A 22,751-nucleotide genomic window follows, 5' to 3' on the forward strand; every position below is an offset into this window, starting at 1 on the left:
GGTATTTGCTTACTAACGATAAACAAAGATGTCGTGACCACCTAATCCGGTGAACTGCAATTATCGAAGATAATGAAAAATCACCAGACTGAATGCTTCGGTTAGTGCAAACCCAAACCAATATTAGTAATATCAAAAATGGCATGAGACATGTTTTTTGGTACAAACATTGTGTCAAAAAATCCTTCCTGCAGTAGGATGAAATTCAACGGAACAAGCAAAAATGAGTTCGGATCCTATACGTTATCTTGAGAAACAGAGGAAGAGATTCAATCTCTTTAGTTCACAGTATGAAAATCTACTTCCTCAAACTAGGATAATGAAATTTTTGCCGCCATATGGCAAAGCTTTGTCACTCGACACACTTGAGCAGGCAGAACAGCATCGTTGACAGCTTAAAAGAACCGATCCCAAAATGAGTCACTTTCCAAAAACAACGAACGAATATACAGAGCACCCCTGCATAGATAAATTCTCACAAGAAGACCGAAGAAAAAAAGAGTTCTTTGTCCGAGGGGGAGCTAGGATCTAATTATGAACATGATGCATTCAATAATAATAATTTCACACTGCGGACAGAACGACAAAAGCAATATAAGGACGACTGCATCTTCACCTTGCCAAGTTTGTATAGCATAAACAATTAATAAGTTTTGCAGTCAAGTGCATGGTTCTAAAACTGATGATACATTTGCCTTTCAACAAGGAAAACCGTGGGCACGAAAAAGCAGGAAAATAATTTTTCAATGAGAACCTATCAAAATTTGACAGTTGACATTTGGACACGAGCATCAAGCCAATATAACCTGCACTTTGGTGATGCAAATACAGTTTAGCAATTGCAGCACTGCACTGAATGAAAAGAGTTCCACCTAAACTCCAATTTTTTAGAACACAACATAGCGTAGTAATTGATGTGAATGTACATATTTAATGTTTTGAACAAGAATAAAACGTAGCAGTTTTTTCTGAAGAACTGTAGTGTTCACCACTCGAGTAAATGCTGAAATGAATGGGTCTATTGTTTCCCAAATCCTTTTTTTGGGACCTTGAAAGCATGACGCACGTCGAAAATTAAGCGTTAGACAGCTATGGAGTCGTAATGGATTGATAAAAAGGTCTTTTCGCAAAGTTATGATATTAGATATCTGGCAAACTGGTCCGGAAATCTTGAAAGAGAAGGAATGTTCAAGAATATCATGGCGTGATGGCCAATCATTTCATTTTTCACTCCCAACCTTCTTCGTAATTTTACTGAAAAATGCTTCTAAATTTCCAGGTAATATAAACATTCTACTTCAAACAGCTAATATGGCATGTTGAAAGATTGATTAAACTCCAGTGACGTCACCGCCGGCTCGCCCAGATTATTCCACAGCACGTAGTTCCGGTGGTAAGGTATATATTTGATGTCCAGATTGTTCTCTGTTGCATTATCTGCAGCGTCTGCCTCCATTTACACTTCCGCGTCAAAATGGTGAGGTGCTTTGCGCTTATTTTGCTGATTGCGGCTGTAACCAGGTTTGTACCTAGTTTTTACTATCTTTGGTTACATTGATCTATTACATACCACAGTATAAACTTAGATATACACTTTACCATCTTCTATTTGCATTGTTTGTGTGAGATTTGCTGAGCAATATTGGACAATCTATATGCGTCACAACATGATTGCTGGTTTCTCGAATTTCATGTCCAGATTATGTAGTCTGCGTTTGTTTAGATTTTAGAAAAGCTAAGATCACCATGAATTTGGAAAGAAATGCATGTGTCACTCTTTTAGCGATAATAATATCCATTTAATTGAACGTCCGTTGGCAAAGTGCGCAAACATTTGCTTCAACACATGCGCTTCAAAAAAAAACGTCTGGTTGCTGACTTGCTGTTTCACACCGCACAAGGGAAACAATATAATTGAGCTGTCAAGTGTGCATGTAACCTAATATATTCTTCCTTTCACGTCTTTAATAGCCAAACATTATTTAACACAACGTTTTTAGCGCTTTAGTCTTTACCTACTTCCTTTTCAACGATGTGTTCACCTGTTCCTTTGATCTAGATTTGCTTGTCAATGGTGTCCGAAATGTGATTCAGCGCACGCATTTTTTGCGCGTATGCAGTTTGCAATATACGCAACAACTGCAGACAAGCCCTAGAGGTTTCTTGAGCATATAGGAAACCCCTTGTTGTTTATATTGCGGATTAATGAATTACATCCTTTGCCAAGTTTGCAAATTCCAAACAAATGGCACGCTTAAACATGTTTTGACGCAGGCCGTTCGAGTCAAAAACACTTGCGTCACAACTTCATCGCGCCAAATTCTAAATGCGCGCAACTTTGGTTGAAAGTGTTTGAATAAGCTGCGCAAGCTGCCATTTTATCAATACTTTTCTCTACGTGCGGTGAGATTAATGTACAAGACTTGTTTACGCAATTATATTAAATGTTGATATAACGCATACCTGAAAACAATTGGTATTGACAACAATTTCCCAATATCGCGTTATCACAGCTATCATCTTTCATTGTTGCAGGATATTCAATCATCTTCCATAAGGTCATACAATCATCTATAAAAATACAATGATTGGCTGCAATTTCTGATAAATTTAGACGAAAGCACTAGAAGTGTTAAGGGAGTTCTGTTTTAATGACATCAACAATCACGCGCCCTTATCTGACCTTGCGCTATAAATATATTGTTTGTTGTTTTGGCTCTTTTTTTATCAAGAGCTATCCATGCAGTTTAGATTAGTCTTATACCTCCTGTAGCAACACTGGATCAATAAAAGCTGATCCTTGTTGGACTGTTTAGAACTCATAGAGCCATATCCAGTATAAATAAAGTTCGTTTAGTTTAGGTTTCCTCCTGTTACAGTCATGTAGGAAATCTGGATCAATAAGAGATGATCCTTACTGGACCTCTAGGAACAGTTTAAAACTGATAGAACTATCCAGTATAAATAAAGTTAGTTTAGTTTAGGTTTTCTCCTGTAGTAACACTTGATCAATAAGAGATGATCCTTAGGTCAGGAACAGTTTAGAACTGATAGTATTTCTGAAATGCATTGGCTAATATTCAGTAAATCTTTCCTCTGAAAATATAGCGCGATTGACCTTGAGAATACCCAGTATCTCATCACATCGCCTTATCAATATTATCTTGGTCAGAATGAAACAATCAACGTTCAAATTTTTGGAACAAAACCTTGTGCAGTGAAAGTTACACTTAAATCCAGATATAATTCTCGGTTATTCGTCTCAGTGAATGGTACCTTTGCGCCAGGAGAACGGGGAAAGCTCGCAATTCATGTAATGTACATTTTACTTCATAAGAACACGCATGCGTAAGAATCTGACCAGTTAGGAGCTAGAAAAATCGTTTGTAAACTTTGAACGCTTAGTTTTCACACCATGCGTTGATTGCGTTCCAAGGTAATGGTTTCTTTTTATGTTTAGATACCAACGTACTTTGTAACAACAACTCGTCGCTATTACTATCGATACAATTTTAAACTTCAAGCAAATGTTTGTGGTAAAAATTCGGATGAAGTTGACGTGATAGTTACACAAAGGAATAACGACGATGCTGTTTTTATACAAACCGATAAGCCAATCTATAAACCAGGACAAAAAAGTAAGAGCTATTTAGCCAGTATTTTTGAAATAGTGTGAAATGTGTAACTATGCATGGCCTAGCAATATATCTTGTCCACGACAGTGACATTCTATTTCAGTTCAAATAGTCGACGAACAGTAGAATAAGAAACATTGAAAGCGATGTATTGTTAATGTATTACTCTTAAACCATGCAACCATGTCATAAACAGACTTAAGGGCTGTCTACATGATCCCACTTAGCCGAGATCGAACGAGGCGTTGAATTACTTTGAGGTACTGAAATGACAATGTTCTCTTTTTTTAAGTTCGCATGAGAATCATTGTACTTGACAGAAAATTGAAACCAAAAGAAGGGAAGGTAAAGGATTGACTCAACTAAGTTTAGGATTGCAATCTTATATGTCAGTGCGCATTCGCACAATATATAATGGATGATTTTTTACCAATCTTTTTTTATCACTGAGTCCGTGTTTTAATTTCTTGTTTTGTTTTTCAGATCGACAGCGTTCGTATGGTGAGGGACTTAAAAGTTTACTTTCTAATCCGTGATAATTGAATGTCGTAAACAACTAAGGAGTAAAATCACCCTAGTTTCTGGGCAAACATCCGGAATTTGCAGGCTAGCAAAATTTGGCAGCAAATGAAAAGTTTCGTCGACGTCAGCTTTCCCACTTTAGTTTAGTATCTTATTTCAACGAATGATAGAAGGCTAGAAGCCCACCATAAGAAAGTGAAATTGCATGGTGCAGTTAGGCCTAGGCATTATGGACACTGTGCAGTGGATATAAACAATATACTTTGATATAGAGCGTCTCTTCTACGAGAATCAACCAGTGGGATAATGTGGAACTCCAGGATGGTATTGCTAGTCTTGAACTTCAGTTATCCAAGGAGCCTGTTTTGGGACAATATCATATCAACGCGTTTGTTGGCGTAAGTGGATGTTGTTTTTGCTCCATTGAGCTTAAAAGACGTGTAGCCCGCCTTTTTTCAAAAAATGAAAATCTCTTAAAAATAATATCTGAAAACACAATTATTGTTTTAAGAAAATAAACTTCTTTAGGTTGCAAATTTCATTTCATTTTCATTTACAAACTAACTGTAAAACTGTCTTCCTTTAGAAAAAAATAACATCACAAAGAATTGAAGTTTCTAAATATGGTTAGTGGAGAAGGGAGAGAATTTCCTCTGCCCTGCATGAGGCCTACGTATTTCACCTCAATCCATAAGAAAGGACTCTACCATAATCATTAGGAAAGAGGAGTCCTTTTGAGTAGCATAAAACTTCATATCCCAGCACAGCTATTCATGGCAGCATTTTACTAGATTGAGAACTTGTTTTAAGCATTCTACCTCAAAACACTTCACGAGAATTATGACCTCTACCTGCGATCGTGAAAAGTCAGTGATCATGTTCACAACTCAGTTAATCATAGCCATTTTGTGATGGTTTGATTTTTGAGTGTCTTGGCCATAGAAGTATTAGTATTTCACAAATAATCATTCATTATATCCACCAATGATCAATAAAAAGCTAATGTTAGGAAGTACAAATGCAAAAGAATTTAGTTCATCATCAGTTTCTAGAACGATCTGGAAGAAGAAGAGAATTCATTAAAATATATCATTCTCTTCTTAGTTTTACCAAAATACGAAGTAAATATCAAACTTCCAAAATATATGGCTTTGGATCAGAAAGAATTTACAACTACAATTTGCGCTAAGTAAGTCATTCTAATATCTAAGAGACAATCTTATAGAGTATCTTCATGTGTTTTTTCTAAGTGGGGCCAGATGGATCCCCCATTGCATGATGGACTATGTGTATATTTATAGGTATACATACGGGAAAAACGTGAAAGGAATGTTAACTGCTCAGCTGTGTCTGAAGCATTCATCTTATGATTCATGGCGGAGTACTAGAAAAAGTGTTAGTTTCACAAGATGCGAAAATATCACAAAGGAGGTATGTATTTTTCATTTTCTTGAACTCATTCCTCTTTGTGCCTTATTTTCTGCGCGACTTCGATCGAAACAATAAAACATTCTGATCTCTGTATCACAACTGGGTGACATGAAGAACAGCGAGACTTTTTCAAAACAATTTTTCTATATTTTCAGATCGATGGCTGCACAGATATTACACTGTCACGAGAGGCATTAAATATGGGAGAAATTATTAGTATTTATGGATCACAATTTGTCGTCGATAGTCGGGTTACTGAAACCCTAACCGGGGTGACATTAAAAAAGAGAGCTGTGACAAGAAACTTCAAGAGACGCTCACTTCAAATGTCGTTTGCTGGAACTTCGAATAAATTTAAGCCGGGTCTACCTTTCTCATATGTGGTACGTCAAAATTCAATAATTCATGTTTACGATTTTATGTGTGATTTTTTTCTTTTGATAGATGTGAACGAGTGAATTAGTTACTGATGTTCAAATAAGAGCTCTTATACATAAGAGCATTCGTAACTAATTACTCGTTCACATCTATCAAAAGTCGCACACAAAGTCGCAAGTGTAAACTGGCCTTGATAGGTATTAACCTTCACTCTATAGTCTATCTCGTTTGATTGAGGAAGATAGATGATATATAAATCACGATAAACAAAGCTGATCTCGCGTCCTTATTTGAGAAGGGCATGAAAGGAGCTAATGCTTCAAGTTGTTGAAAACTACTCCACGATCTAACTGACCTGACGATCTCTGCTGGACGCAGTTTTTAAACGTTTGGATATTTATTGTCTTTCTTAAACAGCTAAAAGTTACACGTCCAGATAACTCGCCAGCGACGGGAGCCAACGTTCGCGTTACAATCGCTCGCGGCTGGTACTCAGGTGCTCTGTTCTATAACAAAACATTCGTCGTCACCAATGGCTTGATCACAGACTCCATCAATGACGCAACTTACAATGCCAAAAGTTTGGTTTTCGAGGTACATAAATAAATCTCATTCTTATTAGTACCTGTCTGTGACTAGGGGCTATTAGGTTGGGGGACCATTTGTTTCTGCAACGCCCCTCCCCTTATTGGCGCTGCCACTGACAAACAGCCAGTCAAGTCAATTGCTTATCAATGACCTGTTTTCTATGTTTTCTCAGGCAAAACTTCTAGACAAAAATCCGTATCCAGTGAAAATTAGAAACTATTACTACTATAATAATATGAGAGCATCGCATTCCGCCAGACCCTGGTATTCTCCAAGCTTCAGTTACCTTGAAATACTTAAGAAGAAGACTCCAGCTATGGTAAGGGCGATCCTGATGACCAAAACTATCAGATATCTCGTAGATCTTGCCATTTACCAGTGTAAATGACATAAACTCAAACGATTTTCATATTATATAGATCGGCAGCGAGGCTTCTCTGACGGTACGATACACAGCACGTAACGACACTGGCAAGGAAGTAGATTTTTATTACACTGTAAGTAGTACGTGCTTCTAGATTGCTGACCTCGGAACAAACACGAGTTTTGCACAGCATGAGATAAGAAGAGAACAGAGAATAGCTCTAACTCTTCTCAGACGAGTTCTGTACAACATCAGATCACTTTAAGGTAGTTCTCATTCAAGAACATGTACCACCTCTGCATGATCTAACCATGCTTAACTCAGTCAACTGAGAGAGAACACAGGAGAGACTTAACTCTACTCACATGAGTTCTGTACAACATCAGATCACTTTAAAGTAGCTCTCATTCAAGAAAATGTACCACCTATGAATGATCTAACCATGCTTAACTCAGTCAAATTAAATTTTAACTTTTGGTTTTAACCTGTTAGGTAATGTGTAAGGGCGAATTTGTGAAAACGGGAAAACACACACAGCATCATGATTTCATCGTGGTCGAGGAACCAACTACCACAGCAAGAACAACCACTACTGCTGCACCAACAAACAAAACCGCGAACAATGGTACAATCGTACCCGTTTTAGAAAAATTGATCCTCGTTGGTCCACGATGGGGAGGATGGAGACCCCGACCTGACCCAGTTAAAAAATTGGATACAAGGCCACGAGTTGAAAAATTTGATATTGAATTCCCAGTGACAATGAAAATGGTGCCTTCCTGTCGGATTATGGTGTATTACGTGAGAGAAGACAAGGAAGTTGTTGCTGATAGCGTGGAGTTCGATGTAGAAGATAGACTGGAAAACCAGGTAAGGAGCTTTTCATGAGAATTCCTGGTAGGCTATACTTCCCTTTATGCACGTGAGTTTGGTCTGTACAAGATCAGATCACTTTAAGGTAGCTCTCATTCAAGAACATGTACCACCTCTGCATGATCTAACCATGTCAACTGAGAATACAGGAGAGACTTACATAAGTTCTGTGAAACATCAGATCACTTCAAGGTAACTCTAGAGAATATTTGTACGACATTGACTCACATTCAACGTATGATTTTTCATTAATCGACATCAAACCCAAACTCAATTCCTCACTTTTGAAGGTGTCGGTGAGTTTTGCGGAGAAGGAACAGAAACCAGGAGAAAAAACGAAGCTGATATTGAAGGCTTCGCCCGGATCACGTGTGGCGTTTGTGGCCGTGGACAAGAGCATTCACATTTTGAAATCTGGGAACGAGTTAACAAAGGATAAGGTAAACAGACTCCTTAGTACTCTGTATCACTCCCCATTACTCTTTATTACTCTTCATTGTAATAAAACGTAAGATTAGGACTGATAACATTACGGTACTATTGGGGTTTACATTAGGATTCAGATTAAATGTTTTTGATAATAAAACTACCGTAAAATTAGCAGCAAGAGAAGGTAGTTGAAAGAGCTTTAAATCACTGACTCAGAGGATATTCTTATACAATCTTTGTACGGTTTTTATTGTGTTTTAGATCCGTCCATACCTACGCGAGCAGCGAAGCAGAGCATGGTCTTCTAACCCAAAATGTGACTATTGGCGACCCTGGGGGAGACGAAAACGTGGTATTGCGCCGTGGTGGGGAGATAGAACAGACTACGAAGACGCATCTGCGGCCTTTGATGTATGTTATTCGATCTAATCCTATAGATTTAGCTTATAAGAGACATCTCCCAAAACAGGCATCTCACTAAACAGGCATCTTTTTATTACTCACTGAAACAGACTTCTCTGCAACAAAGACATCTCTCTAATACAGACATCTCTCTCTAATACAGACATCTCTCTAATACAGAAATCTCTCCAATACAGTCATCTCTCTAAAACAGACATCTCTCTAATACAGACATCTCTCTAATACAGACATCTCTCTAATACAGACATCTCTCTAAAACAGACATCTCTCTAATACAAACTAAATAGAGGTGCAACTGTCCATCATTTAGGCGGCTGGTCTGGTTTTCCTATCAAATCTACACATTTTTACTAAACCATGTCCAAGAGGTTATCCAGTCTTTGACGATTCTGGTGAAGCGCGAAATGTTGAGGTATCGCGGGAGGAAAGCACTGGTAATATATATTAAATTTTGTATATTTTATAGAATGCCAGGGTTAGATATATTTTCAACTTAAAAATTCAGACCAAACCTTGCCCGGCTAAGACCAGAACTCTTGTATAATCGACGTTAGCATTTTAGTCTAAATCTACTGGACTGAATCTGCTCTCGTGTCTCGGTGCGTTTCCAAAATCTCTTGTTGGTGGGCCATTTGTTTGTTTATTTCATCGGCCAAAATACGGCGTTCATAGCAAGAAAAGTACGGGACAACGTACGAAATTACAACAGCATTCAGTAAAATATACAAAAAATATATGTTACCATTGGAAACGTTTTGCAACGTTTTCTGAAAATAGATTTCTGCTGGAAGCAAACGCTATGATAGCATCCGGTTCGTATTTCGCTCATTTTAGGAATCTGGCCTCGTTTTCTTCTCAAATCTTTGCATTTTTACAAAACCATGTCAAAAACCCTATTTCTATGAAGATGAAGCCGACACGGAAGCCAAGACATGCAACACAAAATCACTCTAATACAGACTCTCTCTAATACAGACATCTCTCTAATACAGACATCTCTCTCTAATACAGACATCTCTCTAATACAGACATCTCTCTAATACAGAAATCTCTCTAATACAGACTCTCTCTAATACAGACATCACTCTAATGCAGACATCTATCTAAAACAGACATCTCTCTAATACAAATTAATAGAGGTGCAACTGTCCATCATTTAGGCGGTTGGTCTGGTTTTCCTATCAAATCTACACATTTTTACTAAACCATGTCCAAGAAACTATCCAATGCTATCTCTTGCAAGTGTTGGGCGTTCGCGCGATGGAGGCAGTGGTAATATATATTAAATTTTGTATATTTTATGGAATGCCGGTGTAAGATTTATTTTCAACTTAAAAATTCCGACAAAAACTTGCCTAAGACCAGAACTATTGTATAGCATATATATATAGCATTGGAGTCTTAAATCTACCGGTATGAATCTGCTCTTGTGTCTCGGTACGCTTCCAAAATCTCTTGTTGGTGGGCCATTTGTTTGTTTATTTCATCGGCCAAAATACGGCGTTCATAGCAAGAAAAGTTCGGGACAACATACGAAATTACAACAGCATTCAGTAAAATATACCAAAGATATATGTTACCATTTGCAACGTTTTCTGAAAATAGATTTCAACTGGAAGCAAAACGCTATAGCATTCGCTTCGAATTTCGCTCATTTTAGGAATCAGGCCTCGTTTTCCTCTCAAGTCTTCGCATTTTTACAAAACCATGTCCAAAACACTATCTCTATGGTGAAGTCGACGCGGAAGCCGTCGCTTTGGAAGATACAAGCGGTAACATATTAAATTTTGTATATTTTACAGAATGCTGGTGTAAGATTTATTTCCAACTTAAAAATTCACAACAAACCTTGCCCAAGACCACGCCCAACGTATCGTCGCTTCGGTGCTACTCTTAGGTCCGGAGGAGGTATGAACTGGTTGTTCAAAAGTAGTTGGGGCACTTTAGCACGTTTACACGTCAGCAATAGCTGTAAACTTTACCTGTAACTATAAGTGTGTTCAAGGCTCTCCCCCCCCCCCATTCAATGTTGTTGATGCAATGAGCAACATCTACACATGTGTTAGGTCTAAACAACACTCATTAAGCAGATTATCGCGGAACGGAGGAGTTGTTTTCCCACTATGTAAACATTTTTCTTCTTTCGAAACGAATGGTATGTTTAATCCGGGTTATATCAAACAATGGTTTACAATGATTAGCGATTGAAATCAATCATTACAGCGTTATCCAGCTTTTGTGCAAACAACCCAGACCTTCAAAGTCTATTTCTGGGCTACTCTTGTACTCATAGAGGAATTCGTAGAGATACTAATAAGAAATACCAAAGCATTTACTGTGTTTTGAAGCATTTCCTGCTCGTACATTAAAGGCGGTATACCTGGTGTACAAGGTCCGCAAAATGAAGCTGAACCGCAAGTGATTCCTGAACACATGAACAGACGAAGGAAACAAAACACGGTCAAAATTCGCAAAGAGTTCCCAGAGACATGGTTATGGTCGGATGAGAAACTCGAGTAAGATTTGCATGAAGTTCTCTTCTTTTTATAAGGATAATAGTTCTAATTAAGCGTAGGTTCGTATGATTATTGTTCTAATGTGGAGCTGATTCTTTCATAATTGTTCTAATGTAGAACTGATTCTTTCATAATTGTTCTAATGTAGAACTAATTCCTTCATTATCGGAGCTGGATATACAATATTTAAATCCAACCTTACTGAATTCAGCTTAAGCAACAATTTTACAATTTTATTTAATCCTCTTTAGCGAATCCGGAAACAAGACAATCGAAGTAACTGTGCCAGGTACAATCACAAGTTGGGTGGCAAATGGTTTCGCTATTTCCTCGAAGACAGGCATCGGCGTTTCAGAAACTACGACACTGAAAGCTTTCCAACCGTTCTTTGTTTCAATGACACTACCGTACTCCGTCATCCGCGGAGAAGAGATTCCAGTAATCGTAACAGTGTTTAATTATCTGCCCAGTTGCGCTGCGGTAAGTTTTACGTAGAGACAAACTTTGACGCACTCTCTACAGTCCTGGTAGAAGAGCTACCAATTAGCGACCTTATACCATCTCTGGTAATTACGCTAAATCAATCAGGGTAGTCTGTCTTTGTCCTAGAACACATATCCACTCATTCCCATCCGCTAGAAAACGACGTAGATGCCAGAGCATTGTGTCTATTGGAATACTTTAGGGATTACATTTTGATATCAATTCAAAAACAACGCAGACACTCGATAGCAATTCTGTTTTATTAAAAATACGAAATACGGTTTACTAACCACACAGCATGAGATGGAATATTACAACGCTATCATGCAAAACAGTTTCTCACACACAGCACTGGGATTTCTTTCTTAGATCAAGTTAGAATTGAGCCACAAGCAGGCCGACTACAAAGTGACGTCGTATCATATCAACAAACTCTGCGTTTGTGGCAGCGAAGGAAAGTCAGTGAAGTTTACCATCATTCCTACTAACCTCGGACACATTCCTCTCACGGTCACGGCAACTACGTCATCTGCTAAACTCTGTTCTAATAACACAATTAATATTCCAGTCCAGGATGCCGTTACACGAAAACTACTTGTCGAGGTAAAACTAATCATTTAGAAATAATGGACAATAGGTCGCAGAAACTACCCAGATAAAAAAAAGTGAAGAGAAACTGACGCTTGGCAAGAATATAATCCGCAAGCGTGATTCTCAAAAAAAGCACTCATTGATTCAGCCAATTACATTGTCCTATGTCGTAGTCTAACCGTCTTGTAAAACAATATAAGATAACAAGACGAACCAATTCTTACTAAATGGAAATGGTTGTTAAATTTAACTTGAAAAATTTTTCCTTTTCAGGCTGAAGGCATCCGCAAGGAGTTCACTCAGGGAACATTCTTCTGCCCAGGAAGTAAGAATCGTCAGATTTAGTCGTTCATCTCTTCTGCTTGTTTTTGGTTAAACGTTTCCTTTTTTTTTTAGACCAGGAATACAAGGAGGAGTTTGATCTCAGGGTACCTGCGAATTACGTACCAGGGTCAATATACCCGACAGTGACTATTATAGGTATTTCAACATTTTCAGCATTTTATCCTCAGTTGATACCTCTTTTTCAGTTGACTGATTTAAGCATGGTTAGAGCCTTTCTGATGATAAGTCAAGCTTAACGTTGAATCACAGGCGGGGGGGGGGCTAAATGTGCTTCCCAACTCTCACGTCATAACTTGCTTCACTTTCAGGTGACATCATGGGACCTGCAATGACGAATCTAGAGGACCTATTGCGCATGCCCTATGGCTGTGGCGAACAAAATATGGCAAATTTCGCACCCAATATCTACATCATGGATTACTTGACTCAGACCAACCAAGCGACAGAAAGAATCAAGAGTACAGCGGAAAACTTTATGAAAGTTGGTTAGTACGAAACGGCAGGATATTTCTCGAAGTGTACTAATTTATTAGCATGAGCATATAATAGCAGGGTTTTTTTGTTTTACTGACAGGTGGGGTTCAACAATTTTAACTATAACATTTGCTCTGATATTTATCTCCTCAGGTTATCAACGAGAATTGACTTACAAAAGAAAAAGCGGCTCGTACAGTGCGTTTGGCGACTCTGACAGTCAAGGAAGTATGATGTAAGTGTGAACTATTATCTTATTAGGGTCCTAAAGCGTAGGTTCGATTCATGCCAGATGACCTATAGTTGAAGTGCTAAAAATCACAATTGATTCACCCTCATATCTTTACATATTAAAAATATCACAGTGATTCTTCGAACCTAAGTACACCACTTCAATATGTGATTCCTGTACAATACTTTCAGGTTGACCGCGTTTGTAGTTCGATCATTTGCCCGAGCGAAAAGATACATTTTTGTTGATCATTCCCAAGTTGAACACAGTTTCAGATGGTTCCGCAGCAAACAATTGGATAACGGATGTTTCCCACAGTACGGAAAAGTTTTTAATAGAAGACTACAGGTAATTTGGTCTAGTTATATACTGGGGGGAATGCTACACCAGATTTCTCAGGCGCGAACGAGTTTTCAGCCAAGATGACAACTTAAGGACGAAGATAAAAGCTTTTGTAGCACAACAGCCGAATCTCTTGAGACAATCCCTTGTCATGAATCCCTTGAGAGTCTCATGCATCCCTTGAGACAATCGAACGCCTGAATTGCAAGACTATCATCAGATTATTAAAAACGCTTGTTCATATCATCGTCTGGAAAACCATCTGAAATGTCTTATTTGTGTGTTTTAGGGAGGCGTGAACAGCGAACTTACAATCACAGCATATGTCACCACGGCTCTTTTGGAAGCTGGAGAAACAACAAATGTAAGCTTAGCAACGTATATTTCCAGGCAAAAAAACAACGAAGTTTCTTGTTAGTTTATAAGTACATTCTTTCTCGAAACGTCCAACTGTTATTCACTAAATGTAATGCTTCTTCTTCAGAGCACCATGGTGTCCAAAGCTCTCCAGTGTATCGTAGATCGACTTGATTCGATCACGGATACTTATTCAACTGCCCTTGTGACGTACACCTTGACTTTAGCAAACCATACTGACGCACAGAGGATGCTCAGAATGTTGAAAAATAAGGCAACCAAGCAAGGTAAGCCCAATAACAAGAGTATGTTTTGATTGTGAGCTACCTTAAAGTGATCAGATGTTGTACAGAACTCATGTGAGTAGAGTTAAGTCTCACCTGTGTTCTCTCTCAGTTTACTGAGTTCAGCATTGTTAGATCATGCAGAGGTAGTACATGTTCTTGAATAAGAGCTACGTTGAAGTTATTTGATGTTATACAGACATATTTAACTGAAAATGAACACGTTTATAAACCTTCTCTGCAGAGGATCAAATGTACTGGGCTAATGGAAACAAACCTACACCGAAGCCAAGATATTACTATTATCATTCAGCAGCCGACGTAGAAATGACAGCGTATGCCTTACTTTCAATTTTACACCAAATGCCAACTGATGAAGGCGTAGTAAATAATGAAATTATGGCCATTATTCGCTGGTTATCAAGACAAAGAAATTCCCGAGGCGGATTCTCTTCAACCCAGGTAAGGTCCTTTATAAAGTCTAAAATTGAAAAGCTTAAAGATCTTACTCCAGAGATATTTCAGGTCTGAAACGCTTAAAGACCTTGTTCCGGATCCAGTCTTGTATAAAACTGGAAGAAAACTGGAAGCCTTCTAAGATTTAAAGGATTTTGATCCATTGGTATTTTCTTTTTATAGGACACTTGTGTTGCCTTGCAAGCGTTGGCCGAGTTTGCAGGAAGAGCTTATGGAGATAGCGCTGATTTTAATACAAGTCAGTTAACAGGATCTTTAAAGATGGGTAATTACTACAACCACAATTTCGCAGTAACAATGGCGAATAAACTGACATTACAAACTGTCGAGCTCCCTCAGAAGATCATTCCCGGTAAATTGGAAGTAACGGGTCAGGGCGTTGGTTGTGCTTTGTTACAGGTAAGAAAAACAGCAACAATATACATCGTTGTTTATTTTTTAACCAATGGCTTTTATGGGAAATGATGAACTTACGCCAAGCATTTCTTTAGGCGTCAGTGAAGTATAATGTTCCAGAACCGGAAGAAGATCCAGCATTTGATATTAAAGTTGATGTTCGTAGGAGACGCTCAGCTCCTGAGGAAGAAGCGAGTCAGTGCAGCCCATTAAAACTGGAAATCACTACAAAGTAAGAACGTGTTTTCCTTGTAATCAATTCAATGTTTGATCCAGCCAAGGAGTCCAAAATGGTGCTTAGGGACCTTTCGTTACTAACCAGTCACTAAGGATTAGGCGGTGAACTCTATAAGATTAGAATCCTCGATGTATGGGAGAAAAACCGGAACCCTCAAACAACCATATTAACCCCAAAACACCTGATTGATCCTGTCCAATCAACTGTATGGCAGGGGGGTTATTCAACTTGGTTACCTAACTGTTTCTACGTATTTTCTACGCCAATTGTCTGACACTGTTATTAAACCTACTTAAGGTGGCTCAAGGAGGATGCTTCCAACATGGCAGTGGTGGATATTAAGCTTGTTACTGGATTTAGTGTGAGAGAAGAGTCTTTAAAAAATGTAAGATTTCAATTTCTTTATTAAACAGAAACGTTTCAAATGCATTCGCCCTAAACCTATTCGATATTTTCTTCAACAGAGTTGAGAACTCGCCACGATGCCTCGGAAACCACAGTAACCATATCTCGTCATTTCTCTATTTAGCTAAGGAATGATCTGACGCTGAATTTCAAACGTTACGACATTGATGGACAGAACGTACAGCTTTATTTCGATGAGGTAACTACCCGTTATCTTTAAAGGTTTCCTTTCTCAATTTCTCTATCAGTTCTAAATTGTTCTTCCTGGTGTCTTAAGTAAGGATCATCGTCTATTCATCTAGTGTTATACCTCCATGATACCAAAATTAGCCTCTATTACCAAATATGTTTCCGTGTTTAGATCAAGGATATTACTTTCTCTATTGACATCCATCAAGACACACTTGTGAAGAAACTGAAACCAGCCGTTGTCAAAGTCTACGATTACTATGAACCAGGTGAAGAGATAGTTGTCTTTATGACTCAGGCTTGTTTAAACCGTCCCAATTTGGAGTAATATTGTTATTCTCGACGTTTAAAATTCACGAAAACCTGGTTTTCTAACAAGCGAATCTTGCATGCACCGTCGAGACTAGCCAAGACAACCAGTCTACTTATCTATCCAACGATTTTTGAGCATCCTAAGTTGCTGACTTTAAATCAAAATCTCTCTTCAACAGAAAGCCAAGCTAAAGTGATGTACAGAATTGGTGAGGCTGAATGCTATGGCAACAGAGGTGTGTAAAGTACATGCGTGAAGCTAGATCATGATTTGTTAAGAAATACATTTCATGTTGAAAAACCATAGAAAGAGTAATCTACCGGTGGTAATTTTATATTTCGAGTAAGCTCGATGCTTTAGCTGTCATTTATTTTTTCAGTTGGTGCAGAGTGCCCAAGATGTGTGGCTTTAGAGAATCTGGATGCTATAGTTGGATGCAACAGCACCGGTAAGTTGACATTTCCCTTGTTCTCTTAGCAAAATATCAAGCCTTGTTTTCGCCTCCCACTGACAAGTTCAAAAGAATTCTTCTTTAGTAAAAGAATTATGTCCTTTATTATTAACAGAATAGAGAGCATCATCGTCGCATATTTTGGCTAATATTTTCTTGTATTCCCCTTCTCAGTGACAAGAATGAAATCCGCGCAAGGCATGCTCAGAGTTGTCAAAGCATTTTCCGAGGACTCGAAGAAGAAAGGCAAGCGCATTATGAAAAAAAATCTGGAGTATCGCATTCCAGAATTCTGTCCATGCGATGAGATCTACGACAAGGAACGATCCATTGTGATTGGTCAAAACAGTTACTTCCAAGACGACGGCCGTAAGATCACGGTCGTGCTGAATTCTGGGACGACAATCTACAAGTACACTGGAAAGGTGATGAAGCCTCAAATAAGAAAGATCAAGAGACAGCTCGCAGCTTGTAAACGCACGGCCCGCAAAAGAGGAAATTAAAGTAACCACAGGATTTTGATACCAAACGTAAACTATTATTGTTTTGTTGCAACATGCACGGTTATATCGTTGAATCAGTTTGTAATTTTTTATTTCTATTCTTTTCAATGGCAATGCAATAAATAATCTATATTTGTATACCCACTATACCGTAACTATTGATGCAGTGTTTGTAATATCATTAAAACCCGGGACAAAATCAATGATCGTCTATTATTTCCATCGTACGATACCCGCCATAGATTAAATGCAGGAGCACGTTCCAGTGAATAAACCCACAGTTTAACACCTTTTTGAAATCTACATATATATAAGTATGACTAATACAGAATTCCTGAAAGAAAATATACTAGTTTAAGAAAAAGCTGACCCACAAATGAAACGTTATTCTAGAGGATGAATAACTTACTTTAATTGAAAATTAACCTTGCGAACTATTCTATAGTTTTCCTACAGACCTTTCTTTCTCGTTGTTTGCGGTTGTATAAAACCAAAAGATTAAAGATTTTGGCTTAACTTTCTTCGTGCATTTAACATCCACGAAAAGTTAGGAGCGACGTGGTTCATCGGATTTTTATTCTCCTCCTGATGTATGTGTTTCAACGATACCCGATGAACAATCACCCTTTTTGCCAGGTGTGGATCAATAACGATGCACCTGACTAAATATTCAGCTGAATTTCATTCTTCAAAACGCGACACAAAACTAATTCGCTTAAAACACTCTATTTTCTCGCATAAACCTACAGTACAATTCTCTTTAAAGCTTATAAGCTCTGCCTTTAAACAACCAATACTCAAAAAATACAAACAAAAAATAAAGCGAAGATATGTGACATTTAAAAGGCACGAACTAACATTTAAAATCAGAGCGTGCAAATATGTATTTTTAGGCCGCTCGCACGTAGCGTTTAAATCCATCGATTTTTTTCTAAAATTAAGCGCTTTTAAGTAGATTTTAATAAATAATTTAATCTACCACATACCTGTACTTCATTGGAGTAGCTTTTTTACACTTTTTGCGTTGATTTGAGGTGAAATTTAACGAATTTTCGAGCAATATTGAAGCAACGTGTTCAACGATCTTTCAAACGGTTCTTGGGATAAATTGCAACAAAATTATGCGGGAAAAATATTAGCCAATCAGAGGAGAGACGAGGCTTTGACCTCTAAATTTAACCGGGATGGATTTCTGCGGTATAAAAAAGTTAATATAAACATTACTCTCTAAATGTTTTATGAGAAAGAGGATTCTTTTCTTGCCAACTAGGAAAATTTCAATGTTATGATTCTAACGGTAACCGTGACGGTGGGGATAATAAAGACGTCTTTGACTACCAGGAAAACAATGCTTAAGTTTGAAGGCTGCAGTTGTTATTTTTCTCCGCATATTTGAGCGACGCTATGGCAACATAAGTTACAAGACAAAGCTAAACAACGCTCATTGTGTGTCACTTTTCTTCTCTCGTCTTTTCCACACGCAAAAAGCTCTGACAACGCACCAATTACGCAACAACATGAACTCAATTCGTACGAACAAAACAGACTACCTCTGCACATCAAACGTCTTCTTATGACTATTGTATATGGCCATTCTAGTCTGTTGTACAAAATGTAAAAAAGGTAGAGGCATTTGAGGCTGTATTTCGTGCATAGGATCGAATTTGTAAATTGATACCCGGCATTTTCCCAGAAAATATTGGTTGATGACACATGCGATTACAATAGTGAGACTAGGTGATTACCCCAATACAAGACCTCGTTAATTAAAAAGAATAGCAAAATTCGATGATCACGTCATATGATCACGTGAAATTAATTCCAGTCGCTTCCACTGTGAGGGCAAAGCATATGGGGCAAAGTCCTTCAAAAATTGAAACCAATAACCAAAGTTAAAAAAAAATGAAACTTCTGCAACAACTATGCCCAGCGCCATTTTCTGACCGATTGTAAGAAAGAATAAAAAAAGTTAGATATTACCTGCTGTTAATGCATACTGCCATTACTGGCCATTTGTTAGAACCAATGTTCAACCAAATAAGTGACTTGTAATAACGCTGAGTCATGGTAATAAAGCGCGCGAATCACGCCATTTAAACACGCCATTAGGCAATTTGGTAATTCCCTGATAGCGCGAATAAAGACGGGAACCAGAACAGTTCCCGCCATAGGATATATAAGGATACATTCTGATCACTCTAATAATAAACAAGACTTCAAAGACAACATTTTCGATTCAATACAACTAACCCGTGAGGTATGTTTGTGTATATAGCTACAAAGTTATATTATTCACGTTGTTAAGTCGTGGTTTGTGTCTGAACTACCTGAGAAAGATATCTCAAACGTAGTGATCCAGTGTAGGTAGTATTCTACAATAAGCTGTCGAGGTTTGTTTCTAACTTTCTGAGAAAGATATCTCAAACGTGGTGGTTCAGTGTAGGTAGTATTCTACAATAAGCTGTCGTGGTTTGTGTCTGAACTACCTGAGAAAGATATCTCAAACGTGGTGGTCCAGTGTAGGTCGATCACAATAAGCTATCGCAGTTTGTTGTCTAACCTATATCTAAAAATTATATCCCGACGGAACTCATCGACTGAACTGTTCGGAGACAGGGAATTTACCATTACTTGCGGTGACTCCTACTTGAAGTTACAAAAAGATACCGTTGTTCGCATGACCCATTTGTTAAGTTGATCAGAAACTCAGCGAGTACAATCATGATGTATTGATCTAAAATTAGTATTTCACTTACGAAATCATCGTGAATGGAAACAAGCAAGAATATCACACGTGCAAATGTTTTACACAAACTACAGTTCCGGGAAGTAGTAAGATTTAAGTATTTGCTAAGCCGGAACAGGTTTGCCCAATTCATCCGGTATAACATATATAACGCGCTAAAACCGGTTAGCCAGAGTTTAGCAGGTTCAACGTAAATCACGGAATCACCAAAAAATTAACTAACCAACACTTCTGAGTCAAAAAATATGGCAGATGGTTGCCACATTTGCTACAGTATTTTATATGATGAAACAATGTTATCTTTGTGTTTCTACTAAAAACAAACAACGTCTGATGTAAGCTAATTTCATCACGTGCATTTAAAAATCATGCGCTGCGGTTAAGTACCATCTGTTGTCCTTTCGTTCAAGCGCCAAATGAAGACTAACTGCATTGGAATCCTAACAGACCAAGTCCTTTAAACCTTGACAAAAAGTCAGTTTCAATCAAAGCATTTCAAAAGGTTTTTGAATGAGCTCAATGAAAACATGTAATTTCATTAATATACATCTTCAAAGCAATTATATCAACGCAGTATAAGCGCTGCTAGGCATGCATGCAGGCGTACGGGTTCGGTTACAAAAATAGCATTTGAAAATGAAAATCAGGTGAAAATGAAAATTCTTCATATAAGGTGTCCTCAGACTCTTAACTTCAAAAAGAGATCAATCAACGCCACTTTCACATTCAATGTTTACACCGTAGAATTTTCAAGGACTTAATTTTCGATATGCTAAACAGAACGCCCGTGTAATATAAACCAAGTTCCGGTTATTCCGGCTTAGAAATGAATATTTAAGCAACCTTTTCACCCATAATAAATCAATGAGACTCGTAAATTACTCTGCATTCGTACGTTCCATGTCAACGAGAGAACAGATCTGGTTGGTTTGGTAATATAGGAGGAAAAGCCATATACTGTGTAAGTGAATTTTCTGTCGAACTGAAAATTTCAGAAGAAAGGTTAATATATGTTTGTTGCAAATACATATGAATCGAAGACACAACCATTTAGCTATAAGAATAGCTTTCACCGTAGCTCTAACCGTGTGTGTTCGTTTGCCCATCTTGTGAGTGGGCCAAAAGTCATTAGTGTTATCAACAAATCCATTGATTCCTGTGATCTAGAATCTAAAGTTCGAACAAGTTATGGGGATATATTTGAGTTTGATGTTCAGAGACTATCGGAGAATGTTTAGTGAAATGCAAGATTTGACGAACGTGCAGATATGTCAGCAATGCGAATCACACATGCAACAAATTAAGACGACGGGTGTGTCTGAGGACATGGTATGAATACATGTATCTTTACATATCAGCTTTTTAATTTACTAATAGCTGATATGAGTAAATTAGTTTAATAAGCTCATAGACCAACAAAATTATTATCTCCTATAATTAACAAGCTAATAATTGCTTGTTAGTAACAAACCAATCATGTAGTCTCAACGTTCAAATTGCTTTAGCTTTCTGATAATCTTTTATTTAGGTCGACGGTATCATTCCTGTTCAGGTCGACAAAAACAACAACAAGCAATGCCATTGTCGGTATAAGATCAAAATATTGACGTTTGCAGAACAAGAACACAGAAAGAAGGAGGCAGCGAAGGAAAGGAGCAGAATATCTTTTCAGTACGAAATAAGAAGTACATCATATGTTCGACAAACGTCTCGAGGGAGTTAGCTCTAAAGAGATACGACGATATTCCTTAGAGGAAAGACTCCTTCATACAGCGAGTGAATACTAAAACTTAGGAAATGCAATGAACTGTAAAAATCTAGACGAGACGAAACTCAAATTGCTAACTTATTTGTAAATATTACCTTAATATAATAGACTATTCAGCAGACAAATAACTTTGCTATAAACACTAGATTAGTAGAAAAATTGTTAACATACAGTATATACCTTGTACAAAGTATTATTATATAACTAGAGTACAATTTATGCGCAGGTGAGCATCTTCCTATGGAACCTCGCGCAATATAAATCTAAGTAATAATAATAATAATAATTCTATGTCCATAGGTTTTAAACCTATGAAGAAAGTATGAGAATTTTCTCTCAAAATAAATTTATTTAAAACGTTATATCCAAGTGATGTGGTAAACATAACGATATTTCAAAATGGGTTGTACGTCCGGTCTCCCGCAATTTAATTAAAATTGTAATTGTATATATGAAATTAGTTTCGGGTGTGCGATGCACCCACCCCTCTCAATATCAACATCTTACAAAAAATAATCTCCTAACACTCGTATTTCACGTGAGATTCCTATGTAGAGTTTCACCTAAGAGGTATAGCTTATCTTTATAACCTGCCAAATATCAAGTGTTAAACAGACACCCTAAACCTACTATTAGTTCTTGAATACTCTATAATATATGGGACGATCATATTTAGGGTAAACTTACAGTTAAAACTCTACAGCTGTGCAAGATTTTTATATATAGGTTTTACACTTACGAAAGAAAGTATTGCAGCAACCGATGAGTTCACTAAACAATAATCAATTTCCTGTAAGTTCTGTATTCCCATGACCGCTTGACCTAGCACTAGCTCGCTATGTGAGTTTATTAAGAGTTGGTTTAACAACTCTTTATCTAAGTTTGCTTTTTCGTTAGACAATATGCGCTTAACAGCTGGCTACTGCTTTGTTCGCAGTTTATCTTTGATTTTAACCGATTAAATTCTTAAAGACATTTTCGCTCACGAACACGGGACA

General features: G+C 37.7%; 1 protein-coding gene and 1 long non-coding RNA gene across 5 annotated transcripts; both read left to right on the forward strand.

Annotated features, from left to right (window-relative positions):
* Positions 1-1,433: 1,433 nt before the first annotated feature.
* Positions 1,434-17,442, forward strand: LOC114529368 (alpha-2-macroglobulin-like). 4 transcript variants are annotated; one of them, XM_028551146.1, is made up of 36 exons: positions 1,434-1,521; positions 3,109-3,313; positions 3,461-3,638; positions 3,928-3,980; positions 4,119-4,136; positions 4,430-4,555; positions 4,744-4,783; positions 5,262-5,346; positions 5,459-5,588; positions 5,744-5,971; positions 6,384-6,560; positions 6,727-6,873; positions 6,974-7,051; positions 7,411-7,788; positions 8,082-8,231; positions 8,482-8,631; positions 8,954-9,077; positions 11,015-11,159; positions 11,411-11,639; positions 12,012-12,245; positions 12,507-12,558; positions 12,630-12,713; positions 12,887-13,063; positions 13,206-13,287; positions 13,476-13,632; positions 13,916-13,990; positions 14,111-14,270; positions 14,512-14,729; positions 14,907-15,143; positions 15,236-15,372; positions 15,676-15,763; positions 15,908-15,982; positions 16,145-16,241; positions 16,464-16,520; positions 16,665-16,733; positions 16,911-17,442. In XM_028551146.1, the coding sequence occupies exons 1-36, from the start codon at positions 1,475-1,477 to the stop codon at positions 17,237-17,239; spliced, it is 5,016 nt and encodes a 1,671-aa protein (XP_028406947.1). In that variant the 5' UTR covers positions 1,434-1,474; the 3' UTR covers positions 17,240-17,442. The 4 variants fall into 4 exon arrangements, with proteins under 4 accessions (XP_028406947.1, XP_028406949.1, XP_028406948.1 ...); XM_028551148.1 differs by lacking the exon at positions 8,954-9,077 and adding an exon at positions 9,804-9,915; XM_028551147.1 differs by lacking the exon at positions 8,954-9,077 and adding an exon at positions 10,304-10,415.
* A 3,300-nt stretch (positions 17,443-20,742) lies between these two features.
* On the forward strand, positions 20,743-22,163 carry LOC114529454. Its single transcript, XR_003687623.1, has 3 exons — positions 20,743-20,946; positions 21,153-21,314; positions 21,514-22,163. It is a non-coding gene; the product is annotated as an uncharacterized LOC114529454 (long non-coding RNA).
* The last annotated feature ends 588 nt before the right edge of the window (positions 22,164-22,751 follow it).

The sequence above is a fragment of the Dendronephthya gigantea genome, unplaced genomic scaffold (assembly GCF_004324835.1).
Source record: "Dendronephthya gigantea isolate DGI-Jeju-01 unplaced genomic scaffold, DenGig_1.0 000056F, whole genome shotgun sequence".
Lineage (NCBI taxonomy): Eukaryota > Metazoa > Cnidaria > Anthozoa > Malacalcyonacea > Nephtheidae > Dendronephthya > Dendronephthya gigantea.

Coding starts and splice junctions, on each gene's coding strand:
- LOC114529368 (XM_028551146.1), top strand. CDS start 1,475: ATGGTGAGGTGCTTTGCGCTTATTTTGCTGATTGCGGCTGTAACCAG. Junction 3,639..3,927: donor CTATAAACCAGGACAAAAAA/GTAAGAGCTATT, acceptor TCTTTTTTTAAG/TTCGCATGAGAATCATTGTA. Junction 13,991..14,110: donor AAGCTGGAGAAACAACAAAT/GTAAGCTTAGCA, acceptor CTTCTTCTTCAG/AGCACCATGGTGTCCAAAGC.